This window comes from Haemaphysalis longicornis, unplaced genomic scaffold (assembly GCF_048455015.1).
Source record: "Haemaphysalis longicornis isolate Haplotype H1 unplaced genomic scaffold, Haemaphysalis longicornis Haplotype H1 scaffold_2, whole genome shotgun sequence".
NCBI lineage: Eukaryota > Metazoa > Arthropoda > Arachnida > Ixodida > Ixodidae > Haemaphysalis > Haemaphysalis longicornis.
The window spans coordinates 182,052,403-182,078,651 of record NW_027526295.1 but is presented as its reverse complement, the minus strand read 5'-3'; the positions used below and the strand labels follow the sequence as shown (position 1 = coordinate 182,078,651).

Below are 26,249 nucleotides of genomic sequence, written 5' to 3'. Positions count from 1 at the left end.
CCCATCACCAGCCCCATTGAAACCCACATGTTTGCGACCTCTATGTAACGAAGGCGTTGCGACGGTTAACCTGGATGGAACGAATTCGCTAGATGATGAGTCATTGTTTTTTGCCCCTTTACTGAAAAATCAGCTGGAGAAATGCACTAATATAGCGAATTTCGCACGCACCGGAAACTACGGTGCTTTTCCTTCTGTGAGTACGGTGTCGGTTAAGTGCTAGGCCAGCCTGTTGGCGTGTAGTCGCGTGTCTCCACTGTTATCTGTGGTCTTGGTTCGTCGGTGATCAGTTTCCTATTGTAACAACGGTTAGGAAACGGTGGTGACGTTTACGGTGGCGTGTTTACGATTAGGACACGACCTATATTATTAACTACTTATGAGATCCGGTTGTTTATGGCTTTTAAGTGAAATTTTGGTTATCAAAAGCATATACAGGCAGTTACAAATTTTTCTGACGGCAACATCCTAATGCGTGTCACAAAGAGACAATAAAAAGCTTTTCAGTAACGTTGTCCAGGAGCCAGCTTCCGACCCCCTGATCCACCCCAACATTTTTGCTTACTGCTTGTGCATCAAAGTCAGCAACATATTCGCACCAAATCTTGATGATGATGGTTGGAGTTTTTTGGCGCAAGGCCAGCTGGGGCAACGCACCAAATCTTGGTTTGTACAGGAAGTTCACAGGACTCCTTGAAAGAGCATGCTTTAGTCATGGTCACTGTTAGCCTTTCGGACACTGTTGTTACCCTCAAATGGGTAGATAAAACGCTGACCAGACTTGCAGCGAATTTCGTTAACGTGGGATCGCTTTCCAAAAACATTTTATTGCTGCGAGATATAAAATACATGGGCTTCTATAGACGTTCACCAAGGATCTGAAAATATTTCTATGCCGCGGGAATTTCGTACTTGTGGGATTTCGTTATTGCAGGGTTTGACTGTACTAGAACATTTAAAAGCATTTAAGCTTTAGCGCACACAGCAAGGTATTAGTTGAGCTTCCTAGAAAGAGCTTTTATGACATTTGCCGGCCCTTACTAATGCATTGAAGTGCCAGGACTGGCAGTCTTTAATCAGGCACAATAAGTCTGGTGCTAGAAACATTCTACCGGGAATCTTCTCACTGCATAGTCAAAACATTTCTTGGTCTCATTAGCTGGGTTTATGACACAGTGCAAACAAATAGTGGCCACTGCATTACATGTTCCCTAAAGCTTCGAAGCAAATTTATTCGCCTTTCTAACAAGGCTACAAAATGGTGCTGGCACAAATCACAGGTACAACCTGACTTGCTGCAGCTCCGCCCAGGTGCATCGGCCAGTGTAGACATACCATACTTACTCGCGTAACGACCGTATTTTTTTTAAAATTGATGCAAATTTAGGGGTGTGATCTTACGCACGGTAAGTCTCACGAAAAAATTTTTAGCACAAGAAACGCAGAAAGTTGCGGGTCAGAATTTTTACGATAGGTCTCATGAACATAACCAAAACTGAAGGGTAAATAAGGATTACCTTTGTAATAAATGCACACATCCCACAAGCTGCACAGACCTTATTTATTTTTTTCTCCTTAAATCCCAACTCCTCATTTTAGAACTTCAAACTGTGTACACGGTTGGGACAGAAAAAGTGACAGAACAAGCGCAGAGAAAAGAAAAGACATGACAGGACTGTATGCGGGCCTCGTCGATGCCAAAGTGCCTACCTGCAGCACGGTTGCTGTGTTGTAGCGCATAGCCAACAGCCCGAAGGTTAGAGGAGGCCATAAAACTTGCATACCACCCCATGGCGAGACGACACCGCCACAAACAAGCACAAAGGACTCCGCACACCGCAGCCAGCCACTTTGCACAGAGATGCAAGACGCGGTGCTACCATGAATTATGAGAAGGAGCGGGAAGAGTTTGCTGCGGGGTGATAACTTACGAACCTGTAGGTGGCTGCCGCTGTCACAGTGCGGGACATCAAAACAAACATGGCCGACGCAGTCACCTGAGCGTTTTTTTTTTAATTTCTTTTGTGAGTGCATGTGCATTTAGTGAGATTTTCTTCCTTATCAATAATGAACGCAGACTTGCCGATATTGTAATATCAGAAAGTCTGCAGCAATAAAGTAGCCATGTCCACTTTGAAAAGGAAGGAAGCCATCATCAGCTAGACTTGGCACACATACGCCAAATCGCTGCGGCAAGTTCAGGGTGCGATCATTGCGCGGGAAATTAAAAAAAAAAAAAAAAAAAAAAAAAAAAAAAATAATTTTGACGACATACTTAAAAGGTGCAATCATTACGCGAGTGCGATCATTATGTGAGTAAATACGGTAAGCTCTCGGACGGCAGGGCTGCCAGCAGAGCCATAAGTACTATTATGAGAATTTTTTCCTCAGGGCGAGAGGAGGTTTGCGAGTTAACAGAGAGCACAAATGAGCACCAACGTGTTAGTGCCACATTCAAAAGCTTCTCCAACACAGCCTACTTAACCACATACTGTTGGGTTGCAAAATGTCTTCACTACCCGACGGATTCCTGCACTTAGTGTGTTCATCTCACCGCAGTCATTACGCTTGAAATCAACCATGCAGCCCAAGACTGAATGTGCCTGGCCTTTGGCGACACTACAGCGCACAACGAGCCCACTCACCTCCACAACTGTCTTGCACTTGGTGGAGCGTGAGAGGGCAGGGATGAACTCGGTGTCCTCGTCATCGTAGTAGAAGTCGTCCCGAGCAGGCCGGCGGCGCTTGCGGCCTCTGCGTGAGGGCGTTGGCACGGGCAGCGAGGTCTTGCGCGGCCTCCCGGGGCCCCTGTGGTAGGCCATCTGCCGCGACGGCGAGGAGAACAGCCCCACGGCCTTCATGCGCGCCCTCGCCACCACGGCCGGCTTCCGGTACTGGGTGGTGTACGCGTCCTCGTCCTCCTCCCCTTCCTCGTCCTCGAGCGAGCCCAGCTGCACCACTTCCACGTTGATCACCCGCGGCTCTTCCTGCGACCCCCCCGCCGGCGGCTCCTTGGACTCGCCCCCTTCCGTGCTGCCTCCTTTCGGGCCTGCGGGGCCCACCTTGAGCTCGGTGCGCTTGGGACCCAGGACGACCACCGGGTTGAGGTCGACCCGGTCCAGGCCGCTCACTTGCCGGTGGTCGCCCTTCACGGTGATGTACTTGCCTGGGTCGTCCGGCTTCGGCAGGTAGATGATGGCGATGGACTCTGGCTCGCCAGGCTTGGGCCCGTCGCCTCCTGCCGATACTGTGATGGAGGCGGCAGCGCCCGCTTCCCGAGTGCTCAAAGTGGAAGATGCCGTTGCCGGCCGTTTCGCTGGCGAGGCGATGGCAGCCGAGGTGCCGGGCGCTCTCGTAGGAGATGAGAGCGGTTCGGGACTGCGTGGTCGCTTGGCGCACATAGTTTTGATGAAGTCCTTGGCGGCGGACTTGCTCGTGCGGCCGCGGCGACCTGGCCCGACTGAGGGCATCGCCACTTCGTCTCCTTGCCGGTGCAGGCCCAGTGCTGATAAAATGGGCTTGGGGCCGGCTCCTTCCGTCTCGCCACCCGCCTCCTCACTCTCGTCCATGGTCTGGGCATGGTGGTAAAAAAGTGAAAAGGAGAAATAAACGTGTTTCAGTGAAAACTAGCTTTGAGGCTGTTAATTTTGAACTGCATTCAACATTTTAGACCACCAGAGTAAAGGAGAAAAGAATTAGAGATGGTTCACGTAATGATATCTTGCACACATGAGAGACGATTGGATGAATTTCCTGCCTGATTCGTACAAACACTTAGTTTGTTCTGGCCGTCATGCAGTGCCTTGTGCCCCTGTCATTATTCAATAAAACTACGGCAGTTTTGCGTCCTTTGCTCATTGGCACGCGGCATGGCCGATGGCCTTGTAATGGCTATTGTGACAATAATGAAGTTTTGGTTCAGTGGCTCCTCGTTCGCATCCAATTCTTTTACGCACTTTAATTGTATCAGTTAGCCTAATAATAATAATAAAAAAAGTCAAAGAACATTCAGAACTTCTGTTTAGAGCTACCGTATTTACTCGCGCAATGAACCCACTTTTTTCCAGAAAATTCGGCATTAATTTGGGGGGAGGGTTCATTATGCGGGAAAAAAATTGCAACAGATCTTTAAAAGTTGACATTTCATACAGTAAAGTTGCTAAGATAAGCGCTGCCACAGCCTTACCATTTTTGTAAAAACACGTAGGTAATTATGTAATAAAATTTATATTTTATTCGCAACTCGCCATCGACCCCCTTCACCATGAAGCTTCCCCCCTCACTGAAGTCACTTGCGGCTGCACTTTTGTTGCCGGCACCGTCTTCCATGCCGTCAAGGCACTCCAAAATTTCTTTTCTGACACCGGCAAACTTCCTTTGGGACCATGAAACACATGGCGACCCTTGTGCATCGCCCGAAAACCTCTCTTTTTCACCCGTAGCCTATACGCACTGGGTCAACACTGAAGTGCCACACAGCTGTGCCATTTCCATATGCAATGCATGCTCCACCCCCTTAGTTTAAAATGCCGTGCAGTTGGAGCACAAAAAAAGGTTGGAACACAGCTGAACAACAAAACCACGGAACGTAATGGCGAAGTCGCGTAACAGCAAGAGCAGAGGAATGAGAAGTACGTTTAGTACTTTGTTCGCATGCCGGCGGAACCAGCCCAAACAGCAAAGAGCAGGGAAGGAATGCGGAGTACGTTTTGTGGTTTGTTCTCACGCCGCAACATTTTTATGGCGCCAGAAGGTTTGTTTTGCATTCAACAGGTGGCGCACCGCAAGCGCGCAATTTTTAAATTGTAAGCCACGGCATTCGCACTCACAACTCCGGCTACACTTGGGATTTCTTTTTCTTGGAATGCATTTTTAGCATTTCTGCGCTTACTGTAGCACAATATAAAGTTTCTGCGATCGCCTACAGCATCAGCAACCATGCTGAGTTAAACGCATATTCTCGCTGCTTTTTTTATTCAAAGTGACACAAAAAGTATATTCTCAACAAGAAAAGTGGGGGAGGGTTCATTACGCGAGTAAATACGGTATTCCTTGCTAGCCACTACATACATACACTCTTTCAAACAACTGTGCTCTGCATGAATCAGGCACTCAGTTGACAAACAGTCACCGTATCCAAGCCAACTGATTACCGGACTTCATTGAACTGTGCTATAAAGGACACTAAAGGCTTAATATAACTTTTTGTTTTTGAATGGAAAAACCAAACCTTTCACAGCTTTTTGAGCTCTTGTTTGCTGAAAAGCAGTGCTTTGTTTATTGACAAATAAATTATTAACGCTCAGCTTTAATAATTTATTATCCCTTATCATCCTTCTTTTTAATGGGATAAACGCACATGCCACAAACTGAATCAAGCATCCGCCCGTATGTTGACCAAGCCAGTATTGTGCTGTCGCCTAAGAGCTGTCCTATATACATACAGTCAAACCTCGATGCAACAAAGTTAGTAAAATTCGTAATTTCCTTTGCTACATTGAAATTTTCATGCATTGACATTCCTGGCTAAAAGTAAGGGTTAACCGCGTGAAGCGGTTCTTGCAAGGGAAAATGTGGCGCGCATATGGCTGGTGCACTCGCGTCACTACGGATACCACCCGCATGATGCGACAGCCATGAAGCAAAGCAGGTAGTTTATAGTACCGTATATGTCGTAATATAGGTCGACCTCCTTAAGGGGGGACACCCCTCTTAAAACTATTTCTTTTAATTTTTAAGTAAACTCTGTGAAACTTGTCAGTCTTGCTGCTTTCCCCCCACTGATTTCAAATATGGCATTATTTTTTTAGTTGGTCAATTAGGTCCTGAGATAATTAGTGGTAATTAACCATTTTTGGAGGAACAATAGACAAAACTGTGTTGGTCAGAAAACTGTAATCTTTACATTTTCCAACACTATGAACCCTGGTGAGTGCAATAAGACAATCAGTTTTTTTATTCATCGCTTGGAACTGATTTTACCGCTCATTAAACTTTAGTGTTTGAAGTTGGCACTCAAAATGGCTCCTTGCCAGTGTTGCCACCAAGGTTTAACGAGCTGTAAAATTAGTTTCAAGCGACGCATCAAAAAACTAATTGTCTTATTGCACTCACCAGTGTTCATAGTATTAGAAAATGTAAACATTACAGTTTTCTTACCAACACAGTTTTGTCTATTGTTCCTCCAAAAATGGTTAATTACCTCTAATTATCTCGGGACCTAACTGACCAACAAAAAAAATAATGCCATATTTGAAATCAGTGGAGGAAAAGCAGCAAGACTGACAAGTTTCACAGAGTTCACTTAAAAATTAAAAAAGTTTTTTTAAGAGCAGTGTCCCCCCTTAAGGGGGGGACGCGGCTTTCAACTTCGGAAAAATGTCCAAAACATCGTTTTTTTGACACCCACATATTCGGCTTCTATGTTTCCTATTCTATGCGTCTGCAAAGTTTTCCCGCTGGAAAGCGTTGCAAAGTGGCATAAAAAAATACTTTTGTCAGGCACGGTGACACACTATGAGTGCAAAAGGGCGAAAAAACGGCAATTTTCGGAGCGCTCTATCTCCGCAACGGTGCCACCGGGCGCAGTCATTTTGATGTGGTTAGATCGGCCGAACGATCGTCTTTCCGGTTTCGCTTTTTATCTTCGTTCATTCACAGACGCACAAACGGCCGAAAAGAAGCGACGCACAAACGAAGCTAGAAATAGATGCTGAAGCGCTATTGGTCCTCCGGTCGGGGCGCACTACAACGACCCTCCTGATTGGATGTCGCGGGCGCAACGCAAGATGGCGGCCGCCTGAGCTGTGTAGCGAGTGGTTTGAGTTCATTTTCGCCGCTTCGCTCGGCCGAGTTTCTGTTCAATCTGTGGTATTCAACACGGACGTTATCGCGATGGCAATGCCAGAGATAACGGGCCAGATTACGGCAAGTTGTGTGGCTCGAAAGGCGGAGGTCATCAAACGCTTCGTGGTGCACGTCTCTACCATCGCCAGACCCCGGAGGGTGGCGCGGTGTGCGCGCTTGCGATAGCGGTTTGTGAAGTGAACTTTTAGTCAGATTTGCGATGTTTACACGCTTAGTTATTGCTGTGTTTTGACTGTGGGCTCGCTACGAGCCTTTAGAAAGAAATGGTCGACGTGTCAAACGCTGCGGCGTGCACGGCATAGCCGACGCGCATTGGAGCAGCACATGACTGGGCAACCGGTTACGATTGAACGCCAGTAGTTGTAATTAATGCCTGCGACGTTAGATTTAATCTTAAAAGCGACCTGACCAGCCATATCAGGGATAAACAAAGTACGATATGTCGCGGTAAGCGTGCGCTGCGATGCACGCGAGCCATATTGCCTTTTTTATCGAGGCAGTCCCGCTGTTTCGCTGGGGGAACAGCATGGCAGGGAAATGGCGGAGCAGCAAAAAAAGCCTCATATAGGCATACATGTGGTCTGGACTTTAGCGTGTCATTCCTTGTCATTCACTGGTGTAATAACATGACAGAGCATGTCACTATATTTTGTTCAGTCAACTATCAATCCTCGATATGTTTATTTTTCTACCGGTATTGACTATTGCGGTTCCATAATTTCTGCTGTATGAAAAGCATTGCTGTGCCCATCTTGTATTCCCTCCACATCAACAAAACTGTACAATTATCTTTATTGCAGAGGTTTGTCTTTTTGTCACTATTCCATTGTTTCCTTGACCCTCTTGGTTAGAATCAGCATTGCGTATTTGCTTAACCAGAATTTTTCTGAAGCCATGTCTGTTCGAGTTAACAGCTAGAAATAGAATGAAATTTAAGAAATGTGCAACAAGCTCAACATTCAACAGCAGTGCAATAAGGATTTTCGCTAAGCGTAGGTTTACTATTCACGTTGCTAGCACAAAAAATAACAAAAAGGCAATTACTTAAGGACGAAGACGCACGTTTGCTAGCTTCACCGCCATAATATACGAATGTGCTGCACGTACAGTTCAGTGCGATTCGAAGGTTATCGCGGGAAAGCTACTCTTTCAAATGAAGCAGAGAAAACACCAGCTTTAGCAAATCTTCCATGCCAGCTTCGTTATCGTCACCGTAGATAAAAGGGAACCAAGTCTGTGCTTGATAACAACAAATGTTAAGCTTGAAACCTAATGGTTGCAAGTCAGTCGTGCGGGCCATTGTTGTAGCATAGAACAGCCAACAAGGGAGAAAAGAGTGCGAAATCTTGATTTTCATGGTTCCGAAACGAAACCATAGGCAGGTAGCACGCTTGGCCGCTCGATGCTTGCGCGATAACCTTCAAATCGTGCTCGATTGTACTTCATAGCTGATAAGAAAACTTATTAGTCCCTTTCCTAAAGGAAAATCTAAAACACACGTATCTTGATTAAACACCCAGTGTTGGCCTCCACTTCCACTTGACGAACTTCGAGGACTGCGCGCCACTCGCGAGCACACTCGTGATCACGCTCACGAGCGCGTGCCCGCATAACCGCCTGCTCTATGGACGAACGAATCACCCGTGGCCTACCCATCGGCCACGACGGATAGATCGGCGAACGGAAATTTAGGTCATCACCATCATCATCATCTAAGTTCTTTAAGGTGGGATTTACTGTTAGCGTTCAGCATACGCAAATCGCATGTTTAAGTCAGTTATTTCCAGCTTCGTTTGAAAAACAATGCGCAAGAAGCCTTGTCTACATATTTCCTCCTCTCATCTTTTGGTCGACCGCGGGCCCCCCCCGAAAAAAATTCCTGGCTACGCCCCTGATTAGAGCCATCTGACATTTTGTCTGACGACCGCTTCTGTCTGGTTGAATGTATTTGCGGTGAATGTATTTGCTGGTTTGTAAGGCGAGCATCGTGACGACAGCATCTGTGGTGAACCTTGGTGTGGACTGGCGTAGGAGTGGCGTTTGGTGGCAGTTTTGCTGACTCGAGGAGTTGTAAAAAGTGTTGTGTAATGTGGCGCCACTCGAGCTCAAGGGGCGTGCAGCCTTTAGGGGGGAGGAGTGTGAGAATTGTGGAGAACTGCGACCTGCGATCCCGAGCCGGTGCGCGCAAGGAGATACGTGACGCGCTGAAACCGGTCCGGTGCTCTACTGGTTTGTCGGTGCTTCCGTGAGATGGCACCACCGTAGGCGCGCTGGCTGCACGAACGTGCGCATGGAAGACAGAGAGTGAGTTCGGTAGTCCGGGCCGCGTAGGATCGGCGGAACAGCGCAGCGGTGACGGCAGACATCTTATCTCAGGTGGAAACTGTTGCTTGTTGTGCGCCGTGAGTGCCTGCCACCAGTTCGTAATCACGACAAGGACGGCGTGATTCGTGAACGCCGTTGAGCCTTGTGCTCGCATGCTTTGGGAGGTCCCAAATAAATGGCTGTGCTTTGGTACTACTGTCTACTGTGTTCTCGTACCGGTGAACCACGCTGGGCTGCCGTAGGTGCGGGAGCCCGCGTGGTTGACATGCTGGGAGCTAGCGTGGTGGCCTATGCCGGAGTACTGCCTAGGTCACCCCTAAGAACCCCACAATTTTCAACAGCTTTAAGTTAAAAAAAAAAAAATGTAGTTACATGGGGGTTTCATAACACTGAAGTTCATTACATCTTGGTTTGACTGTATTCAGTTTGAATAATTGCATTCATGAAAGTGTGAACTACTGATCATATAACGCAACCATTCTTTTTTTTGTCTGCAACACAAAACAGGCAGCCAAGCTGGGAGTGAGTTTTACAAGATAGTTGCTCCCAATTCAGCAGTTGGCTCAGTCAATGAGACAGCATGAGAATAACTACGGAGTTACAGCAGAACGGTGAACCAATCCCAGTGCAACGTCCAGAACACTGCACATCTGTATATGCGCAGAACCAGTATCCCCTCCACTGCGCGTGCTCGCCAAATACTGTTCCGGGACCAGTCCTCCCCTCTGCCATAACTTCTTCAATGTCGGTCAGAACACGACGAGATACAGCCGTGACTCTGCGCAAAGGTCACCTCTTCAGCAGCGGAGCTCGAGGGTTCCTCCTTGCTTTCCAGCTCCTTCTTTTTGGCGTCTCCACCGGCCCCCAACTCCTGCTCCTTTTCAAACAGCTGAATGAGCCGCTTGCTGATGATGTTCTCCTCAGGCTCCCAGCAGTTCTCCGAACTGCAACAGAATGCCGGCCCAATGCACAAAACTTCCTGTCACGTTACACAGAATGCATAGCCCTCGTTGAGTGCAAAGACCTTCCCAAGCACATAACTAGCAATTTCGACAAGATAGTTATTTTGCACAGCGGTTGCAGTAAATTATCATGGCACTTTCGGTACAATCATAAGGGTTCTTGTAACATATTACCTTTATTCCAAGTTTAAGACCTGAAATGTACCCGAAGGTTGTGTACTTGTAGACACAAGTTCATGTTTTCGGGCCATTTTGAATTTCAAGCAAAAATTTTCAGCAACAGAGGGTACAAGCGGATTGCCGTGAACATACGGTTAGTGGCCAAGACTTTGTGGGACTATAGTGGTATTTGTATTAAGCTGAAAAAATGTGTGTGCGTGCAGCATGCAGGTGGGGGCACCCTTTTCACGGGAACCCCCCCCCCCCCCCCCCCCCCCACATGAGCACCCGCACACACACAAAAAGGGCACAACTATAGTTCATCTCAGAAGCTAGCTGCAGCACTGTGGAGGCTACATTGTTGTCCCCCTCAGGGCGCCTAACTCACCGCGAAGGAAGCGACAAAAGGCGCCGGGGCCGTGGGGTGCCACTTGCCGAGAGGGGAGAAGGGAGTGTCCTTTCAGGACCCCCTTCACGGCGGATTAGGCGCCCTCAGTGGGCGCACTATTGATAACAATGTAGCCGCCACAGTGCTGCAGCTAGGTTGTGAGATGAACTATAGTGCATTTAGGAACTTTGAACTGTCCCCTTTTCTCAATTCAGTCAAACCCACTAATATTTTCTTGTACAGAGGGCAACACCCTTGTCTATAACACAGGTTTCGTAGTTATAGCCGTATCTTGCCTCGGCCGAAAAACATTTGACGAAAACTATTGCGTCATTCTGAAGTCTTATCCATATATTTTGACCTCAACGCTTTTTGTGGAAAAGTTTGAGTCCGCAGTTTTGAGCGGTAACCAGTTGAAGTTGAACTCAGTGTTATAGACAAGGGTGTTGCGCACTGTACTACAAAGATAACCGACATTAGGTGAAAAAAAAAAAGAAAAAGAAAAAAAAACAGCGTTCATTTTAATTCTGGTTATACTGCAACCATGAACGCCCGGCCATCCCAAAATGTACTGGACTGTAGTTTTTCACTATAATTGAATGCATAGTTCTTTTGGCTAAAATAGAAGCATGTGCATTTGGGCACGACCAGCAAAGTAACCGTCACTCTTTTAAAAAACAAAAAATACTTACTCTGGGTAGCCTTTCCACTTCAGAAGATATTCAACCTTGCCTGCTGCAGTCACTCTTTTTCTCAATATCTTCTCCACTATGTACACTTTCTTTTTCTGGAAAAGGAAGAAGAGAAAAGGTTGTGAAATTCTGACATTAGAGAAACTTTCTTTAATAAGCATTTCAGACGCATAACGTGTGGACACGAGGTGTGTTAGAAAAGCTGAAATTTCTTGGTGTTGAAAGGGCATGCTCCTCAAAACACTTTTTTTTTTTTGTAATAATGAAGTTATGGGGCTGAAATTCATACAGGTTGTCATATATGCTCGTCATATATGCAATCGAATTTCGTACAGCTGCCCCGAATGAAATTTTATGCAGCATGACGTGCAGAAAAATGGCTTTTTGTGCACACTATTTTCTATTGTAAAATTTTTTACTGAAAGTCTTAAAACAGCCTAGATCGTTTCTTATGAACTGCAGAGTTCACAAATCTACCGAAAAATCTTTATATCCATTTTCTTCACCAGGAAAAGAAAAATTGACAGGTAGTGTGTCTTTATTTGCTTTGTAAATTTGTTTTATGACTGTCAGAAATACCTAGAGACAAAAATTGCCACTTAACAAGATTTGTCTACTCTACGTGTTATAACAAACATCTGTGCAAAATTTCATTGGAATACGACAACTCTCTAAGTGTGAAAAATAGCATGCACAAACTCAGAAAATGGACAAAAATGCCAAACTGAGAAAAACGAAACTGGAAGTTTATTTCTTTAGCAGATACGGAAATTCTTGCTTAAACAACAACGTACTCAGTGGGGATATATAGTCTGAAATGTCTACATTGAGTTCCTAAAGCTAGGACTCTCCTGTCGCATAAGTTGCACCCTCACGGTTCATGCAGGTGGAGTCCTCGGTACGGGCGCACTACTTCGTCTGACCTGTTGTTCTGAAGGAAAGATCACTCCTACAGGGTACCCCCGTTTTACGCTTGACTTCCAGTGCCGATGTGAGGCCCCTCCACTTGTTCACGACCTCAGCTACGACGAGTTCCCACTTTACCGCACGTCGCGCACACGGCGCCAATTACAAGTGCAGTCAGAGTGTCGACTTCGCAGACAACTGCGCTTGCATTGCTCCTGTCACTGGCTGGCTCCTCATTTTGGAAGGCTGCCAGCTTCTTCTCCGACGTGCTTATAAAGCTTATAGTGTCGCTGATAAAATTCGCCCTGCCTGGTTGAGCCACATTCGCAACGCTTAAAGGAGCGTGGCCGTTAGACCTCACTGTGCTGGTCGTGCCGCTGTTGGCCGTGGTACAGGCAAGAAGTCCAGGACTTGCGGCGACGAAAGTAACGCTTCTGCTCACTGTTCATAGTAAAGAACTCACGATAAGGAAACAGAAAAGATAGCTCTAGGTCGATGTGATGTGCAAAGCGTTGTGAACAAAACGATGCACATGGTTCACAAGGGGCAGCAGCCAATGGCGGTCCCGATTTCAAGTCCTGTGATTCAAATAGCCAGGAGGAGCTCTCAAAACATGCGGGGAAAATATATTTAAAAAGTTTTTTACGCGGAGATATGAAGCTGAAGCGTCTCGACTGAGAAAAAAAAGGCTTGGTCTACCTTTCTCAAGTGACAAATAGCAGCCAGCCACACTGCCGCGCGGTAAAATCTCTCCAGGATGGCCGAAATTCAGCTTGACTGCACGATTTCTTGGGTCACCGCGAGTCATTCAGACACGTTTTTGCTGAGTTCTCGTTCATATTTCGTTTTTATTTTTTTCCCATGAAAGAAGGATAGTCAAACGTGATGATGCAAGTAAAAACAAAAAAACATATTTCGAAAAAAAAAAAATCGCAATTTTTATACCCGCGTGTCCTCTTAATTAAGACCGTGGAATCAAGGGTCAATACTGGATCGCAGTGAAATAAACAAATTGAACCATTGTGAAAAAACCACCTGCACTGTTACTATTTGAAATATTTGTGCATGTCAAATTCTTCGCCGACATGTTGAACCTAAGCCATCGCCAAGCAACAGGACTGCGCGATTGTACCGGTGCCTTTATCGCCTGAATGCTAACGTGCAGTTACCACACTGTTAATTCTGACTATTCCCCCTACCACATCACTGCAGCATGTACCCCAAAATTTGGAAGTTTTTCAACATTTCTTCTTTTTTCTTACACTAAACATTTAAATGTGTTACAGGGCAGTAATTTAGTGAGTAACCAAACATTTAAATTCAACAAAATGGCATTGTGTTTTTATGGCCCCTTCATACAAAACATGTCAAACGATTGGCTAATTATTAGATATAACTTACTCGTTAATTAGTCAAGTTGAGAAAAATTCTACAAGACAGCTCACACCCGGATGAACGATAGTCGGTTTTGGGGCAATCCCATGCTTCTCATTTTAATCCCAGGTCCAAGTTACAAGAAGCACCCCGCACAGATTTTGTTCCAATATGCATCTCATAGTATTCCCTATCATTACATCACTAGGACAAATAAATACAACATAACTAAAAACACTAAAACCTCTTCAACAGAGACCCCCCCCCCACTTCCTCATGCCCACATAAGCCATTTATATTGCTATGCTTTCATGCTCTCTCTGCTCACCCTGGCTGATGCCGTAAAAAACATGCGACAGGCCGTAGAATGAAGCAGGGCTTCTGTAGTGAACCTTCCCACGCCCGCGCCCAAGGGCAAAGAACTAACCTGTGCGGTGCTCTTGATGCAGCGCCTCAGGAGACACTTCCTCTTTCCCCGGGGGCCAGCTTTTTTCTCCTGCAAGAATGGAAGAAAGGCGAAAGTGGTCGCCCCAACACAAAATGGACGAACTGAGCGCAGTGCAGCAAATGTCCCAGTGGTGACCAGGCTAACTGCCCACATCCCAGGTCTCCCTGCTGCCATCAGTAAGAAAGGCAGATTAGCACTCAGACTGGCTCATCAGCTGGCAACGTTCAGACAAGCGTGAACCTCGGCAGCCAGCTGGAAGGGGCTGTGCATGCTACGGTGCTTAGTGGGTGCCGAGATGCATGTACCTGCATGCTTTCTTAGCGACAGAATGACTCATGCTCCGATGCAATGCAAGTAAAGATCTGACCGCAAGTATATCAACAATCCACGACTCCTCATTATATCTGTTCATTTTCCCACCCTGCTTATGCACGGAGGAGCATTTGACGCATTCGCACAAACCTAACAGAATTACAGTCAAACCCAACTATATTGAACCTGTTCACATCAAATTACTCTTTATATCAAACTATATTAACACGATACATTTACCATCACAATATATAGCAAAAACTACACTTATACCGAACAAAAATACTAACGACTCCGCATATAGAATGCCAAATGCCGCAGAAGTGCCCCCCCCAACTTAGCTTTTTCTTGGGGAGGAGGAGAAAATCCCCTGCCTATAAGTTGTTTAGCCTGGTCGCTCATGGGCAGCGGGCAGCTCTTCCCCCCCTTTCCCTCACTCTCCCTATCATGACTGCACCACCACACTGCGTAGAACATGGAGCCGTCGACACCCCCCCTTGCAAAAAATGATCCTGGCCCACCCACCATGCTCTTTGTTTTTCGTTTGTTGTGTTTGCATTGTTCGCGTTTTGTAGGCTTCCTATTGAAGTGTAGCTGTGGTGGCTAGTGCCAGTGTCACTAAATAGAGGCTTATTTAGGGGCTTTAGCTGGTGCCAAGTGGCCGAATTTGCCTTTTGGCAGAAAGCTGGCAATCGTAAGTAGAGTCGAACTTGGTGATAAGTCGGACGTCCCTGTGACGCACGAGATTCCTCATAACACCTTTTCAAAGTAGGTTCTGGGCAGATGTTACTAAAGAAACCGCCCGAAATTGCTTCATATCTCCTGGCTTGTGCGTGCCAGTGATGACTTTGAAAATATTAAGAAGTACAATGGAGCCACCACAAGTGTTGCCAAAGAGTGGAGCGAGCTGTTGGAATTTCCGGACGCCGTTCTCGGATAAATGGTCAGCGAGTTTGGAAGACTACATTGCCGACATCGTGCAAGTGTAAGCGGGCACAACAAGGAAAGCAACGAAGATCCTTTGCCCACAACCTCTGAAGTGATTGGCGCCCTTGCACTAGTCAGGCGCCTCTTCACAAATGTGAAAGGTTGTGGCCTCAGCTGCTCCAACTCTTTGGACAATGTGGAGTAGTGTGTACTGTGTCAGGCAGTGAGGTTGTTTAATAAGCAGAAAATACCGGACTATTTCACGCAAAACTAAGACAATTTACTGAATAAAGTGTTTTTATATACGGTATGCGGTTTTATGATGTCAAATTCCTTAGCATGCCTATATCAAATTATCCCCTACATTGAATTGATAGGCATTTTTTTTGAGTTCAACATACCCCAGTATGACTGCATGCTGTTTTTGGCCACTCAATCGAATTGACAGGCCCTATTACGTTGTTTCGGTGCCTTGAGGCTACTCAGTTTCAAAAGCACTTTACTCATGGATAAAAGACCCACACCCAAACCAGCTCACTCTGCTTGCTTCTTGCTCACTCGCACGCAACATTTGACGGCGTGGCTGCAGGGCTCATGCAAGTCCCATGTCCGCTTCTGCCACTAAATTGATCAACTGGACGGTGAACAAACGAAACGCATCAGATTGCTCGCCAGAACACAGACCCTTTTTTGTGCCTTGTGTCCTGGATGGGCTTTGCTTATCTCACGTGACGTCCCTTCACTGCATTTCTTCCTCCTCGCGCTCCTTTTTAAATAGGGATAGGCCCGCCCTTTCCAAATTTGAGAGAACAGACTGATAAATGCAATCACCATACAGCTGCTCCGGAGAGACAGTGGTCATCCCAGTCCTCACTAATACGGGGAAGGATTAATGAGTGCAAGGGGACCGTGCTCCTTGTGATAAGACGGTGACAGGCGAGGGGACAGTGGAGTCAAATGACAAGCTTCCTCCAAAGAGCAGTGGAACCATGGTCCCCCTTCTCCCCTGCCATTACATTTTCCCAGGGCTCAAATATGTAGTGACGGTGCTTACTGAAACGCAGTGCCACCACCAATAGAACTGAGCAGCCATGGCTGTCCTTCCGCTAAAAGCAAAGGTCCTGGGACATGCGCCACACTTTCAATGAGAGCAGCCACACTGACCGTGCAGTTGGCGCACTTGGCACAGTCCTCGGTGCGGTTGCACCCCTCGCAGCGACCGCACGCGACCGCCGTGGCTGTGCCCGACCGTGCCTGCTGCCCCTTGGTGGCCAGCTGCTGCTGCTGCTGCTGACGCTCCATTGCTGCCACTTTGCAGGCACGCTGCATCTGGAGCTTCTTCTGCTGCCGCAAGCGCTGCACACATCCCCCAAAACCCACTTCACATCACTCAAGCCCCGCTGTGCAAAGAAGTTCAACAGAGCTACGCATTTTGTCACCCAAGTCATTCCAATCTGGCAAACTGAAACGCACCCCTTTAATGACCTGTCATGCCCCGTGACGAGTGCAAGGTTTTCTATGGCTAGATTTTTTTTTTCTTTCTAAGTTGCTCTGCCACCCTCTGCAGTTTCCTGCTGCCACACATTGGAAGACCACCAAGTTACACTCTTGAAGCAGCCGCCAAGCACTCCCAGGCTCCCCAGTCCATTCCGAATACAAAAAAGGAGGTTGGATTGCCTTTTACACGCGACAGCACGACAGCAAGGTCTGAGCTTTCAGCTCCAAACACAAGACGTAACATGCTTGAACAGGGACCTTGTTTTGCTGCAAGCTCCACAGCGAGAATCCACGCCTGCACTCTGAAGACTGCTGCAAGTGGTGCGTACCACACGGTCTCAGGGTATCGCTATCCCATAACTAAGCAGCAGTGCAGAAATTTGCTTATTCACACGTGTGAAACGTGTGAGTGATTTTTTTGTCACAACGCCTGAAAGGCACAATAGTTTTCACACCACAACAATCAAGCAGAGAGCAAAAGTTTGTTTCTGCACTGAGGTACAAGTAATGGGATAAACCAGCCGCACATCGCGTGTAATAACTTCCTGTGTGTTTTCTTGCAATATTTCCTGCAACGAAATTTCCCCAAGCAAAAAGATGTCACCATACAATCAAAACTAACGCATGCAATTCTCTGACAGTGAGCTCCAGTTCATGCCTAATCCAAAACGGTGACATCTTAACAGGAGATTGCGGTTCTTTCTTTTTTTTTAAAGGGACAGACAACCGATTTTTGTCGAGTATATATTCTCTATCCCAAATGAAAGGGCATCACTTAAAGCACCTTGACGAGAAACGGTTTTGCTGATAACGCTCTAGAACTTTTTAAATCGAATTTTTTTATCTACGAGCCGTATGTGTCCCTCCCAAAACTAATGCTGGCAACCATGATATAGAGTAGCTCGGCAACATACTTTTGTCTGTATGCGAAATAAAAAACGATATTTAAAAACTTGTTCCCAGCTAAAAGTGTGAATCGCAGGCTTTCCTGTTCCTTTATTTGTTTTTTTAATGCAAGGGTCTATTTTGCACGAATGCGCCATCTGTTGGGGTAGACGATAGGTAGAATCTGGATTCACGTTGTGGAGGCGGGAAGTTCGATTCTCCCCGGGCTCGACTTTTTTTTTTTTTTTTAAGCTGCCGTTGGCGTATTTGGAAACTGAAATAAAATATTTTGGCAGAACAAACGCCCCTGACTCAGACAGAATCGTCAAAGCTCCTTCACTGGGTCTGTTTACTGAACGCTGCCGTTGATTCTGGGCATGGTGGCTCAGTTAGCCACACTGAGAGCAACCCAGCGGCGGCGGGCGGCGTGTCTTTAGAATTTTCAAAGTAATGTTTAGAAATACATATACTATTTAAGCTTGTACAAATACTTGTGTTAAAAGGTTTTCAATACGTAAATAAACGTTTCAGCAGTTACAGTAGCTGCTAGGTTTTCAGGTCACGTGACAGGGACCCATATTGTAGTGTCAAGTTTCGACACTACGAACCGCCACCCTTCCGATTTCAGGAAGTTTGCTGCCAAATTAAAATTATTTCCCCCAGTTTGTTTGAAAATTGCTTGTTGTTACCGGGCTATATAAAACGCTGGCTTTCATATGAGCTAGAGAACATATACGCGACAAAAATCGGTTGTCTGTCCCTTTAAATAATCTGTGCAATAATCCCTACAGCCCATGCGACTCACACAATTTCGTCGAAGCGCAACACCACTATGCACTCACAAACAGGCTAAAAAGCACTGTTGGTACACTTTATCATTGCTCGCCAGGTGAAAATAATGAAGCAGGTTCATTTTCCACTGGCAACCAACCGTGCGTCAATGCGTTCTAACACCTTTCCTCTCCTGCCTTTATAGGATGCCCCACGATGTCTGTTTTCTTTGGTCAATGGGCACACCCACAGCACAAGTCTGCGCTCACCTGATGCAGGTAGCCAGGCAATCCCCGGCGGCTCGCCTTCTGGAGACCGTTGTTTTTGGGAGTGGCCACCGCAGCCGCCGAGGGCTTCTCATCTTCGGGTGCCGCCTCATCTTTGGCGGTTTTCTTCGCTGTGGTCGCCTGCTCGTCTTTGACAGTCGGCTTCCCAGCCTTCTCCTTTTCTGCATTGACTGCAGCCGATGGAACAACCTTTCACGCGCTGTTCTCTAAATGCACTCTTGAAAGGCCGAAATCGGACTTTGTTGTTGGCGCAAAGCTCTTAATGCTCGACAATAACAAACTGGGGCATCTTGCCACATTACAAATCCTAGCTGGTGGGGACTCGCGTGCATTTGACAGGCAACCTTCCATGGCATAGGGACACTTGCTACGATGGGTCTCTTATTCTGATTTGTGATAAGTTTTGAGCCCCTCTCTACTTCTGAAAGCCCGTTACCGCAACTTTGCCTCACATCAATGCACTATAATTTCTCCTGCATGTTTTCCCCATTGCTAGCCACTGGTGCGACGTCAGTATTCAAAATGAGTACCAATAACCCACAAAACCTTTCCAATACATCTTACAGCTCAGACGGTTGCAGCAGGAATGGGCGTTCTGCACGTGTGTCAGGTGGGTAACAAGAATGAAAATTTTGTTTTGTGAACTACGAAGCCTAGAACAAGGTTTGTTTTGCGAAAGAGAGCAAAAGCCCCCCCCCCAAAGTAGCTTCCGCACAAAGCTTTATCTATAGCTCTGCAACAAACACCGTAAAACAAATTGAAATCCCCCACCCCCTTTCAGTTTCCATCAAGAGAGATATTTATAAAAACATGGGAAAACAAACATAGAACCTGTCCTTAAATGTTCATACAATTTGTCAAATACAAGCACCAGGAGGCTAGCCTCCCCCAATTAGCAATAGGCTGCTTCTCACTGCACTAACACACCACCTCTGATAACCTACGCAACACCCCTGGCTATCGCATCAACCTGGCTTTCACAGAAAAAAAAATTGCCTAATGTCATCGCAGGTCAGGCAGGGTCCAGGAGTACTTTCGGGCAGGCACCTTTTTTCTCTGCAGGTTTCTCCGCAGGTTCAGCCTCTTCCGATTTGCCGCTGCATCCCTGCTGTTTGTGGCTAATAAAGCTGTCGAGCTCGTGGAAGATGGTGCTGCATAAACCACACTTCAAGAAGTCTGAAAGAGGCAAAAGGAGGTGTGCTCAATGAAAGAAAAACATGTGCTGAGCACTCTTTCTTTTTCAGAACGACATGTTCACATTGCAAAATCCGGATAAAGTTTAAAAATTAGTAGTGGCTAAACTCTCACAACGTTTTGCTTAACAAATAGCTTCACAACAAAACAGCTGTGGCACAGTAACGGTAACTCTACGATGAGGGTATACCATGTGCTAGGGTGAAATATTATTTGACAGCACTGCCCGTTCAACACTTTTTACTACAAAGCCACGCGAAACAAAGCTTCGCTCAATAAAGCGCTCCACTCGAGGCTAACTCCACAAACAAGATATTCCAAGCAAGCAACTTGGTCACTGACCCATGGCTTCCGTCTACAGAGCAGCACAGGCCAGCCCTTTTGTCTTGTTGTCAGTTGCTTGGCAGTAGTCTTAATGGGACGGCTGCCATGGGGAGTCCAGCACCTGTATCAAGTCCAAAGATTAGCACTTTCTACCACAGATTAACACATTTCAGCAGGCACAGTACACACTGAAGAATACAGAATAAGTACTGGTGAATGCAGCCTTCTTAAATGGCGTCAATGCAACGATTCCCTTGTCGTATTTTGGGTTAAATTATCTATTTAAATTGTGAAAAAGCATAACGACAATGTCCACTGATAATGGTTGGCGAGTCGAGCAGGCATGCAACTTCGGTGATAAAATTCATTCGTGTCATGCACTGAAAGTGCTGATGCCATGCTGGAAGTGTCATGAAAGTGCTGCTGCTGTTCTTTTGGGCAAACCATGCAGCACAAAATGTTCTAAAATGAGGGTCATGATTTAACTCAATTAACGAAAGACTCATTACGCCCACAAATGCAAGTTTGGTTTGGAAAAGCAAGATTGCTTTTATGCTCTAATCGCTCCGCGAGAAGATTGTTAGTGTAGCCAAGCAGAAAGTAACTACGGTTCTTCGATCACTCTTTTTGTAAGTGGGCAGAAATACGTTTTACGCTCACGCCGGCCCCGCTATTTTTGTTCCCCCATTGCCACGCAGATCACGGTTAGCATGCATTAAACTTACTACCGGTCTTTCGTGCAGGCACTGCAACCCGAATACTGCTTCGAATAAGCGCTCGCGGCGCGTGACGACACGCAAGACGATGACGTCGGTTAGCGTTTGCATTCGTCTCTGCCTGCTCAGTACATCGCGCTCGAAACACCCTTGCAGGCAACAACGAAGCCGGTGTCCTAAATGTGTATTGGCAAAATGCAAGCCCGTAAGCGCTCGCGATAACATGCGAAAGGTGTATCTCGCGAAAGCGAATAGTTCAACCACGGGGCGATATAAACTACTAAAGCAATTTTATTCGACGCCTCCCAAAGGCGCGCAACGTGACGCCGACGTGAAAACGTTTCATCCCACATCCGGCGGTGGGGATTCGATTCGAATAGAAGGCGTGAATGCGCCGCCCGCGCACAAGCCCGCAAAGTCGCGCCGGTGCCGGCCAGTGTTTCCATCCTAAATCGTGTGCCACCGACTGCACGGGTAAATTCAAGAGGCGACGGCAATCGCAGCACCGCGCCAGCACGAACAATGCCGAATTGGTCGGACCTCGCCCGCTGCACAGCACGTAACAGCGACTTAAAATACAGGCTACTTGCCCGCGGCGTCTATTTGTCGCTCGCTAACGATGTCATACGAGCATGTTTGCGAGCTCAATAGCCACTACGTGACCGTGAAAAATTTTTAGAGTTTTCGGGTCTGCAGCGGCCAATATATGGCAGAGCTGTGGCGCCCTAATCGGCCATGGCGTCAAAACGCAAACAGGCAACGGTGACCCGAAAAGGCCTAGCAAAATCCACATTCGCATTGGCATTGCGGTCAAACTGGCTGCGTTCTCGCAAACATCGGGACGTCCCTGACACCTCTGGAACCCTATCCGTGGTTTCCAACATTGTTTTCGGGCTCATTAGTAAGCGGTAAGCAGAACGTAATATTACTTACCATAGATTCAAGTAAATGTCGCACGTCTCTGCTCTAGAGAAAAAACAAACGCCGCCGGCAGGCGGCGCATGCCTGAAGCGTGCTTCGAAATGCATACGGTGCATGTGACGTCGCATGGTGACGCAATTATGGCGCGAAAGTGCGAATGCATCACTCGCTGTGTGCAGAGGATGTGGAGAAGGGCAGCACAGCATTCGAGCTCGTGGCACTGCCGAAGGATGTGGGAAAGAGGAGGAGGAGGAGCCATTTTTTTGCTCTGCTAAGCGTACCCGTTAACTTGACTTTGCCCGGCCTGTCAATATTCGTCCAACGACTAGTATGAAATTGTCGGTTGCTCCGGTTTTTGTCCGGGGAAAATATAGTGCGCCCACACCAAAAAGGCTTTCGTCTCGGTTACTCCATTCGGACTGCACATGTTGACTTGGAGGGTCGAATTTAGTTTTCCCGTTGGCACAAGCAGCCTTGCGCTCTCGTCACTCTAAATATTGCGAACACACATGACAGCGTTGCATTCGGTTCGCCGAATAATATTGTGGGTTGCCCAGAGCACCATTTTGTCGGTTCAGCGATTTGACTTTATTCTTTCAATGTCTGTGCTGCTTTCGTTCGGGGCCACATCGTTTCTAGTGTGACTGCGTGGCCTTTTCTCGGATTCAATTTTTACGTTTTCATTTTGAGCGCATTGACGCGTGAAGCTTCCGTTTTTTTTTACTTACCTCCAACGCAGGTGCGCGCTACGAATGAAAAAAAAAAAAAAAAAAAAAAGATCCAGTGTGATAATTAACGTCATCGTCGTCGTCTTCTCGGCATTTTGGCCGAAAGTATTGGGTAATACCGCGGGAGCTTTGAAGCCCAGTTGGCCCAGTACACTTATTCATTTCAGAATCCGGTTGTCTCACATACTGTTGCACTGTAATCCTCAAAACTGCGCGCGTTTTTACTCCCTGCTTTTCTCCTTATTATTATCTCCTTCAGCGCCTCCTCTTTACATTCCATTCGCTTTGTACATTTCACAATTCTACTTCTATTTTTCCAGCCATTTTCATTTCTTCTTAAATTTACTGTAAGTTTTTCTTACTTTAGCCGTATCCAAATTTGTTGTATGTTATGTTTTATGTATTTCTCCTCAATTTTGTTTCCGTAAGTGTTTACTTTTAAGGACATAGTTTTTTTTTTAATCCCGTCTATAGTTTTCCTTGTTGAGCGCCCTTTTTCTGGCCAATCCCCCTGAGTGGGTGCAAGTAATCTCACTGGCGTCACCACCACCATTTTGCAGAGACCACCTGACTAGTGCGGACCAGTCGGAGACCTTTTTGCTTAGCTTGGACCCTGAAACATAGCTCAAGGTCGAAAATGGCGCTCTCGCCCAATGACTGTTGCAGGCCGCCATCTAAGGGTGAGGAATGGTCCCGGAAGTGTCCTTCCGTTTCCTATAAGATGCAGATGATAATGACGGTGAAGAAGAAGGTGAAGATGATGTTTAGCATCTTTCTCTTTGTAACGGGGGAAAGGGGGAGGGGGGGGGGGGGGGGGGGGCTTCGTTGCACATATCCCTTGGTTGTAACGCCGCTGTACATTCACATCGCCTTCAAAAAACAAATGGTGCTTTGATGCTAGTCTTAATTAGTTTTGTTGGGATGCCTTCCTGGCTTCTCTGCTTTTTTTTCCACCAACATCCTAACCTTCTTTTACTAGCCACTTCTATTTTCACGTACAGCTTAAAGCCGGGGGAGGGGCTTCTGGAAGCTGGGTGCCTCCTTCAGTGAGGGCCAGTCAGATACCTTTGCACTCCGTTGCAATATGTCTCATGTTTTCCGGTTCCCTTCCGCAGCCTGAGCACAAATCTTCCTGTACCTGCTCGCGGATAAGATAAGCGTCTTTGTTCATAACCAGCCTGGCCGGGATTACAAAAGCAGTGCACTCCCTTTAGTATTATCAAATAACTTTTTCCTCGTGACCTCCCACTTCCCGATTCTGTAGATATCTACGGATTTTTTCGCTTCCATCCCTTTTTTCCCGGTTCGTTGTATCCGATTCTTTCGCCCTGTTTTTAAATGCTTCGATCGGTTCCCCTGCGCTTGCTGGTTTCATATGTATAATTTGTCCGAAGCCTGCTGGTTCTTTTCTCCACTGCGTGTCCACCGCGCTTTTCATGTAAAGATAACATTTTGATCGCCCGTCTCTGGTCATCACTGTTTCTAAGCCGTTCATTAAAACATTTTTTTTATCTGCGCTTCTCTCACTTCAAAGGAGGTCCATCCCATGTCTCCCTGCGCTGCTTCATTAGTTGTTTTACGGCGGGCTCCTATAGCCATTCGACCTACCGCCCTCCGGTTCACTTTTAGCCCTGGTTGAGTCCCTGATTTGATACACACTACTGTGTTTGAAGAAGTGAGGCCCAAAACAGTTACACTCATCTTCCAAATTCCTCTCACTACTTCATATTTATATCCCTTCACTGCTTTGTGTTCGTTTCTCATTTCATTGTTAAATGCTCCTCGTGCGTTTTAGGGGCGAGCTCCCTTAGGGGCTCGGGATGTTGGCCTCTCATGTCGTCGTCGTCCCATGTCGTCGCCGTCTCATGTCATCATGGTACTAAAACACTGAAACACTCGTTTTTCAGCGTCTCGCGCTAAAACATTTCATCTCCGTGGGCAAAAACGCGTGCTAAAATAACACACCGGTAGGCGCACTCGTTCTTCAATGCCTCGCGCTAGAACGCTTCGTGCTTCAAAGACATGGAACTTACAGCAATGCTGTATGCCTCTACCCCCCAATGGTTTCATATCCGTGGGCAAAAACACCAAGGCGCCAAGAATACACTTATACACTGCATGGTTCACCCCTCCCCAGGTTTAACGTTAGTAGAGATGACCCGGAATTTTTAGCTTTGAAATAAAATAAAATAAATTCCATCTGATCTTACGAGATTTGAATCGAGGTCAGAAGGCAAGTTCGACAGCAATAAGTCGCAACTTAAGGGAGATTTCAGCGCTCTTTTAGGGGCGAAACACCTGGGGCCTTAGGGGCTCGGGCTGTTGGCGTCTCATGTAGTCACGGTACTAAAACACCGGGACACTCGTTTTCCATTGCAACGCCTTGTGCTAGAACGTACGCTTCATCTCCGTGGACAAAACGCGTACTTAAACAATATACCGGGACACTCGTTTCCAACTCCTAGCGCTAGAACGCTTCGGGCTTCAAAGACACGAGACTTTTACAGCAAAGCTATATACCTCTGCCCCAACGGTTTCATCTCCGTGGGCAAAAAAGCCAAGGCCTAAGACGCGGAGCGCTCAGCACCGAAACCGCATTATACATGGAATCGTGCGGGCGGCCACCCCGTTCCTTAACCTATTTTCGCTCGAAAAAAGTTTATCTTTCTTTCACTCTCAGCATAACTTCGAAACCGCAACATACATTTAAACCGCATCATCGAAACCGCAGAATACACTTATACACTGCGTACTTCGCCCCTCCTCAGGTTTCACAGATGGCCCGATTTTTTAGATAGGCCTGGCCATCGTTTATCCACATGCCCGGATGGTTGTGTTTCGTTGCCTGCGGTATCTTGTTGCACCGATGCCGATTTGTTACGAGCGTCATCATTAAAAGCCAGAACTTTTGACATTTATGTGGTAAACTCTAGTCCTACATGAGTTGCGTCTCCCACGCACATATCTACGAGATGTTGCAGACAATTCTCGTTATCTGCCAGTAGTACTATATATATATATATATATATATATATATATATATATATATATATATATATATATATATATATATATATATATATATATATATATATATATATATATATATATATATATATATATCAATCATCTGCACACGTCAGTTCCGGGATAAATGTTGTTTCATTTCCTGTCTGTTGCGGCTCTAGCACTGGTTGAAACCTATTTTACTGTCCCTCAAGATTTCGTTCTAGTATTGCCATGTAAAGCATGAACAGCAGGGGAGACAAAGGGCAGCCCTAATTTAAACCTCGGTTTGTAACTACTGGTTCGGCGCACTTTAGTGGCTCCCGACTCCAAGAAAGCGTACGCAAGCTATCAGAAGGGGATCGTCTCCTCTGCGGCAGCAACTATACTCGAGAGACATCGCACAACACCGGGACGAGTCACCGAGCTCGTGTGGGTCCCGGCTCACTCGCTCGTGGAAGGCAACGTCACCGCCGACCACTATGCCCGAGAACTAGCCATCCGGGCCGAGGAAGAGCAACCACACCCCGTCACGAGTTATAAGGAGATCGTCCGCCTAT

The 26,249-nt window shown here is 46.6% G+C and overlaps 1 protein-coding gene across 2 annotated transcripts in view; it reads right to left on the bottom strand.

Annotated features, from left to right (window-relative positions):
• The window catches only part of LOC144169600 (uncharacterized), a 50,881-nt gene extending 28,805 nt beyond the window's left edge, over positions 1–22,076 (bottom strand). Inside the window, exons 1-9 of one of the 2 annotated variants that reach the window (XM_077698846.1) lie at positions 21,968–22,076; positions 20,337–20,439; positions 19,848–19,976; positions 18,783–18,970; positions 16,525–16,716; positions 14,101–14,169; positions 11,394–11,488; positions 9,986–10,136; positions 2,646–3,572 (exon numbers count right to left, since the gene is read on the bottom strand). In XM_077698846.1, coding sequence (XP_077554972.1) covers positions 2,646–3,572; positions 9,986–10,136; positions 11,394–11,488; positions 14,101–14,169; positions 16,525–16,716; positions 18,783–18,970; positions 19,848–19,976; positions 20,337–20,340 — 1,755 coding nt within the window. In that variant the 5' untranslated portion in view covers positions 20,341–20,439; positions 21,968–22,076. Of the gene's footprint in view, positions 1–2,645; positions 3,573–9,985; positions 10,137–11,393; positions 11,489–14,100; positions 14,170–16,524; positions 16,717–18,782; positions 18,971–19,847; positions 19,977–20,336; positions 20,440–21,624; positions 21,766–21,967 lie in introns of those variants that run through there. The other variant, XM_077698847.1, reaches the window with a different exon arrangement.
• Between the last annotated feature and the right edge of the window lie 4,173 nt (positions 22,077–26,249).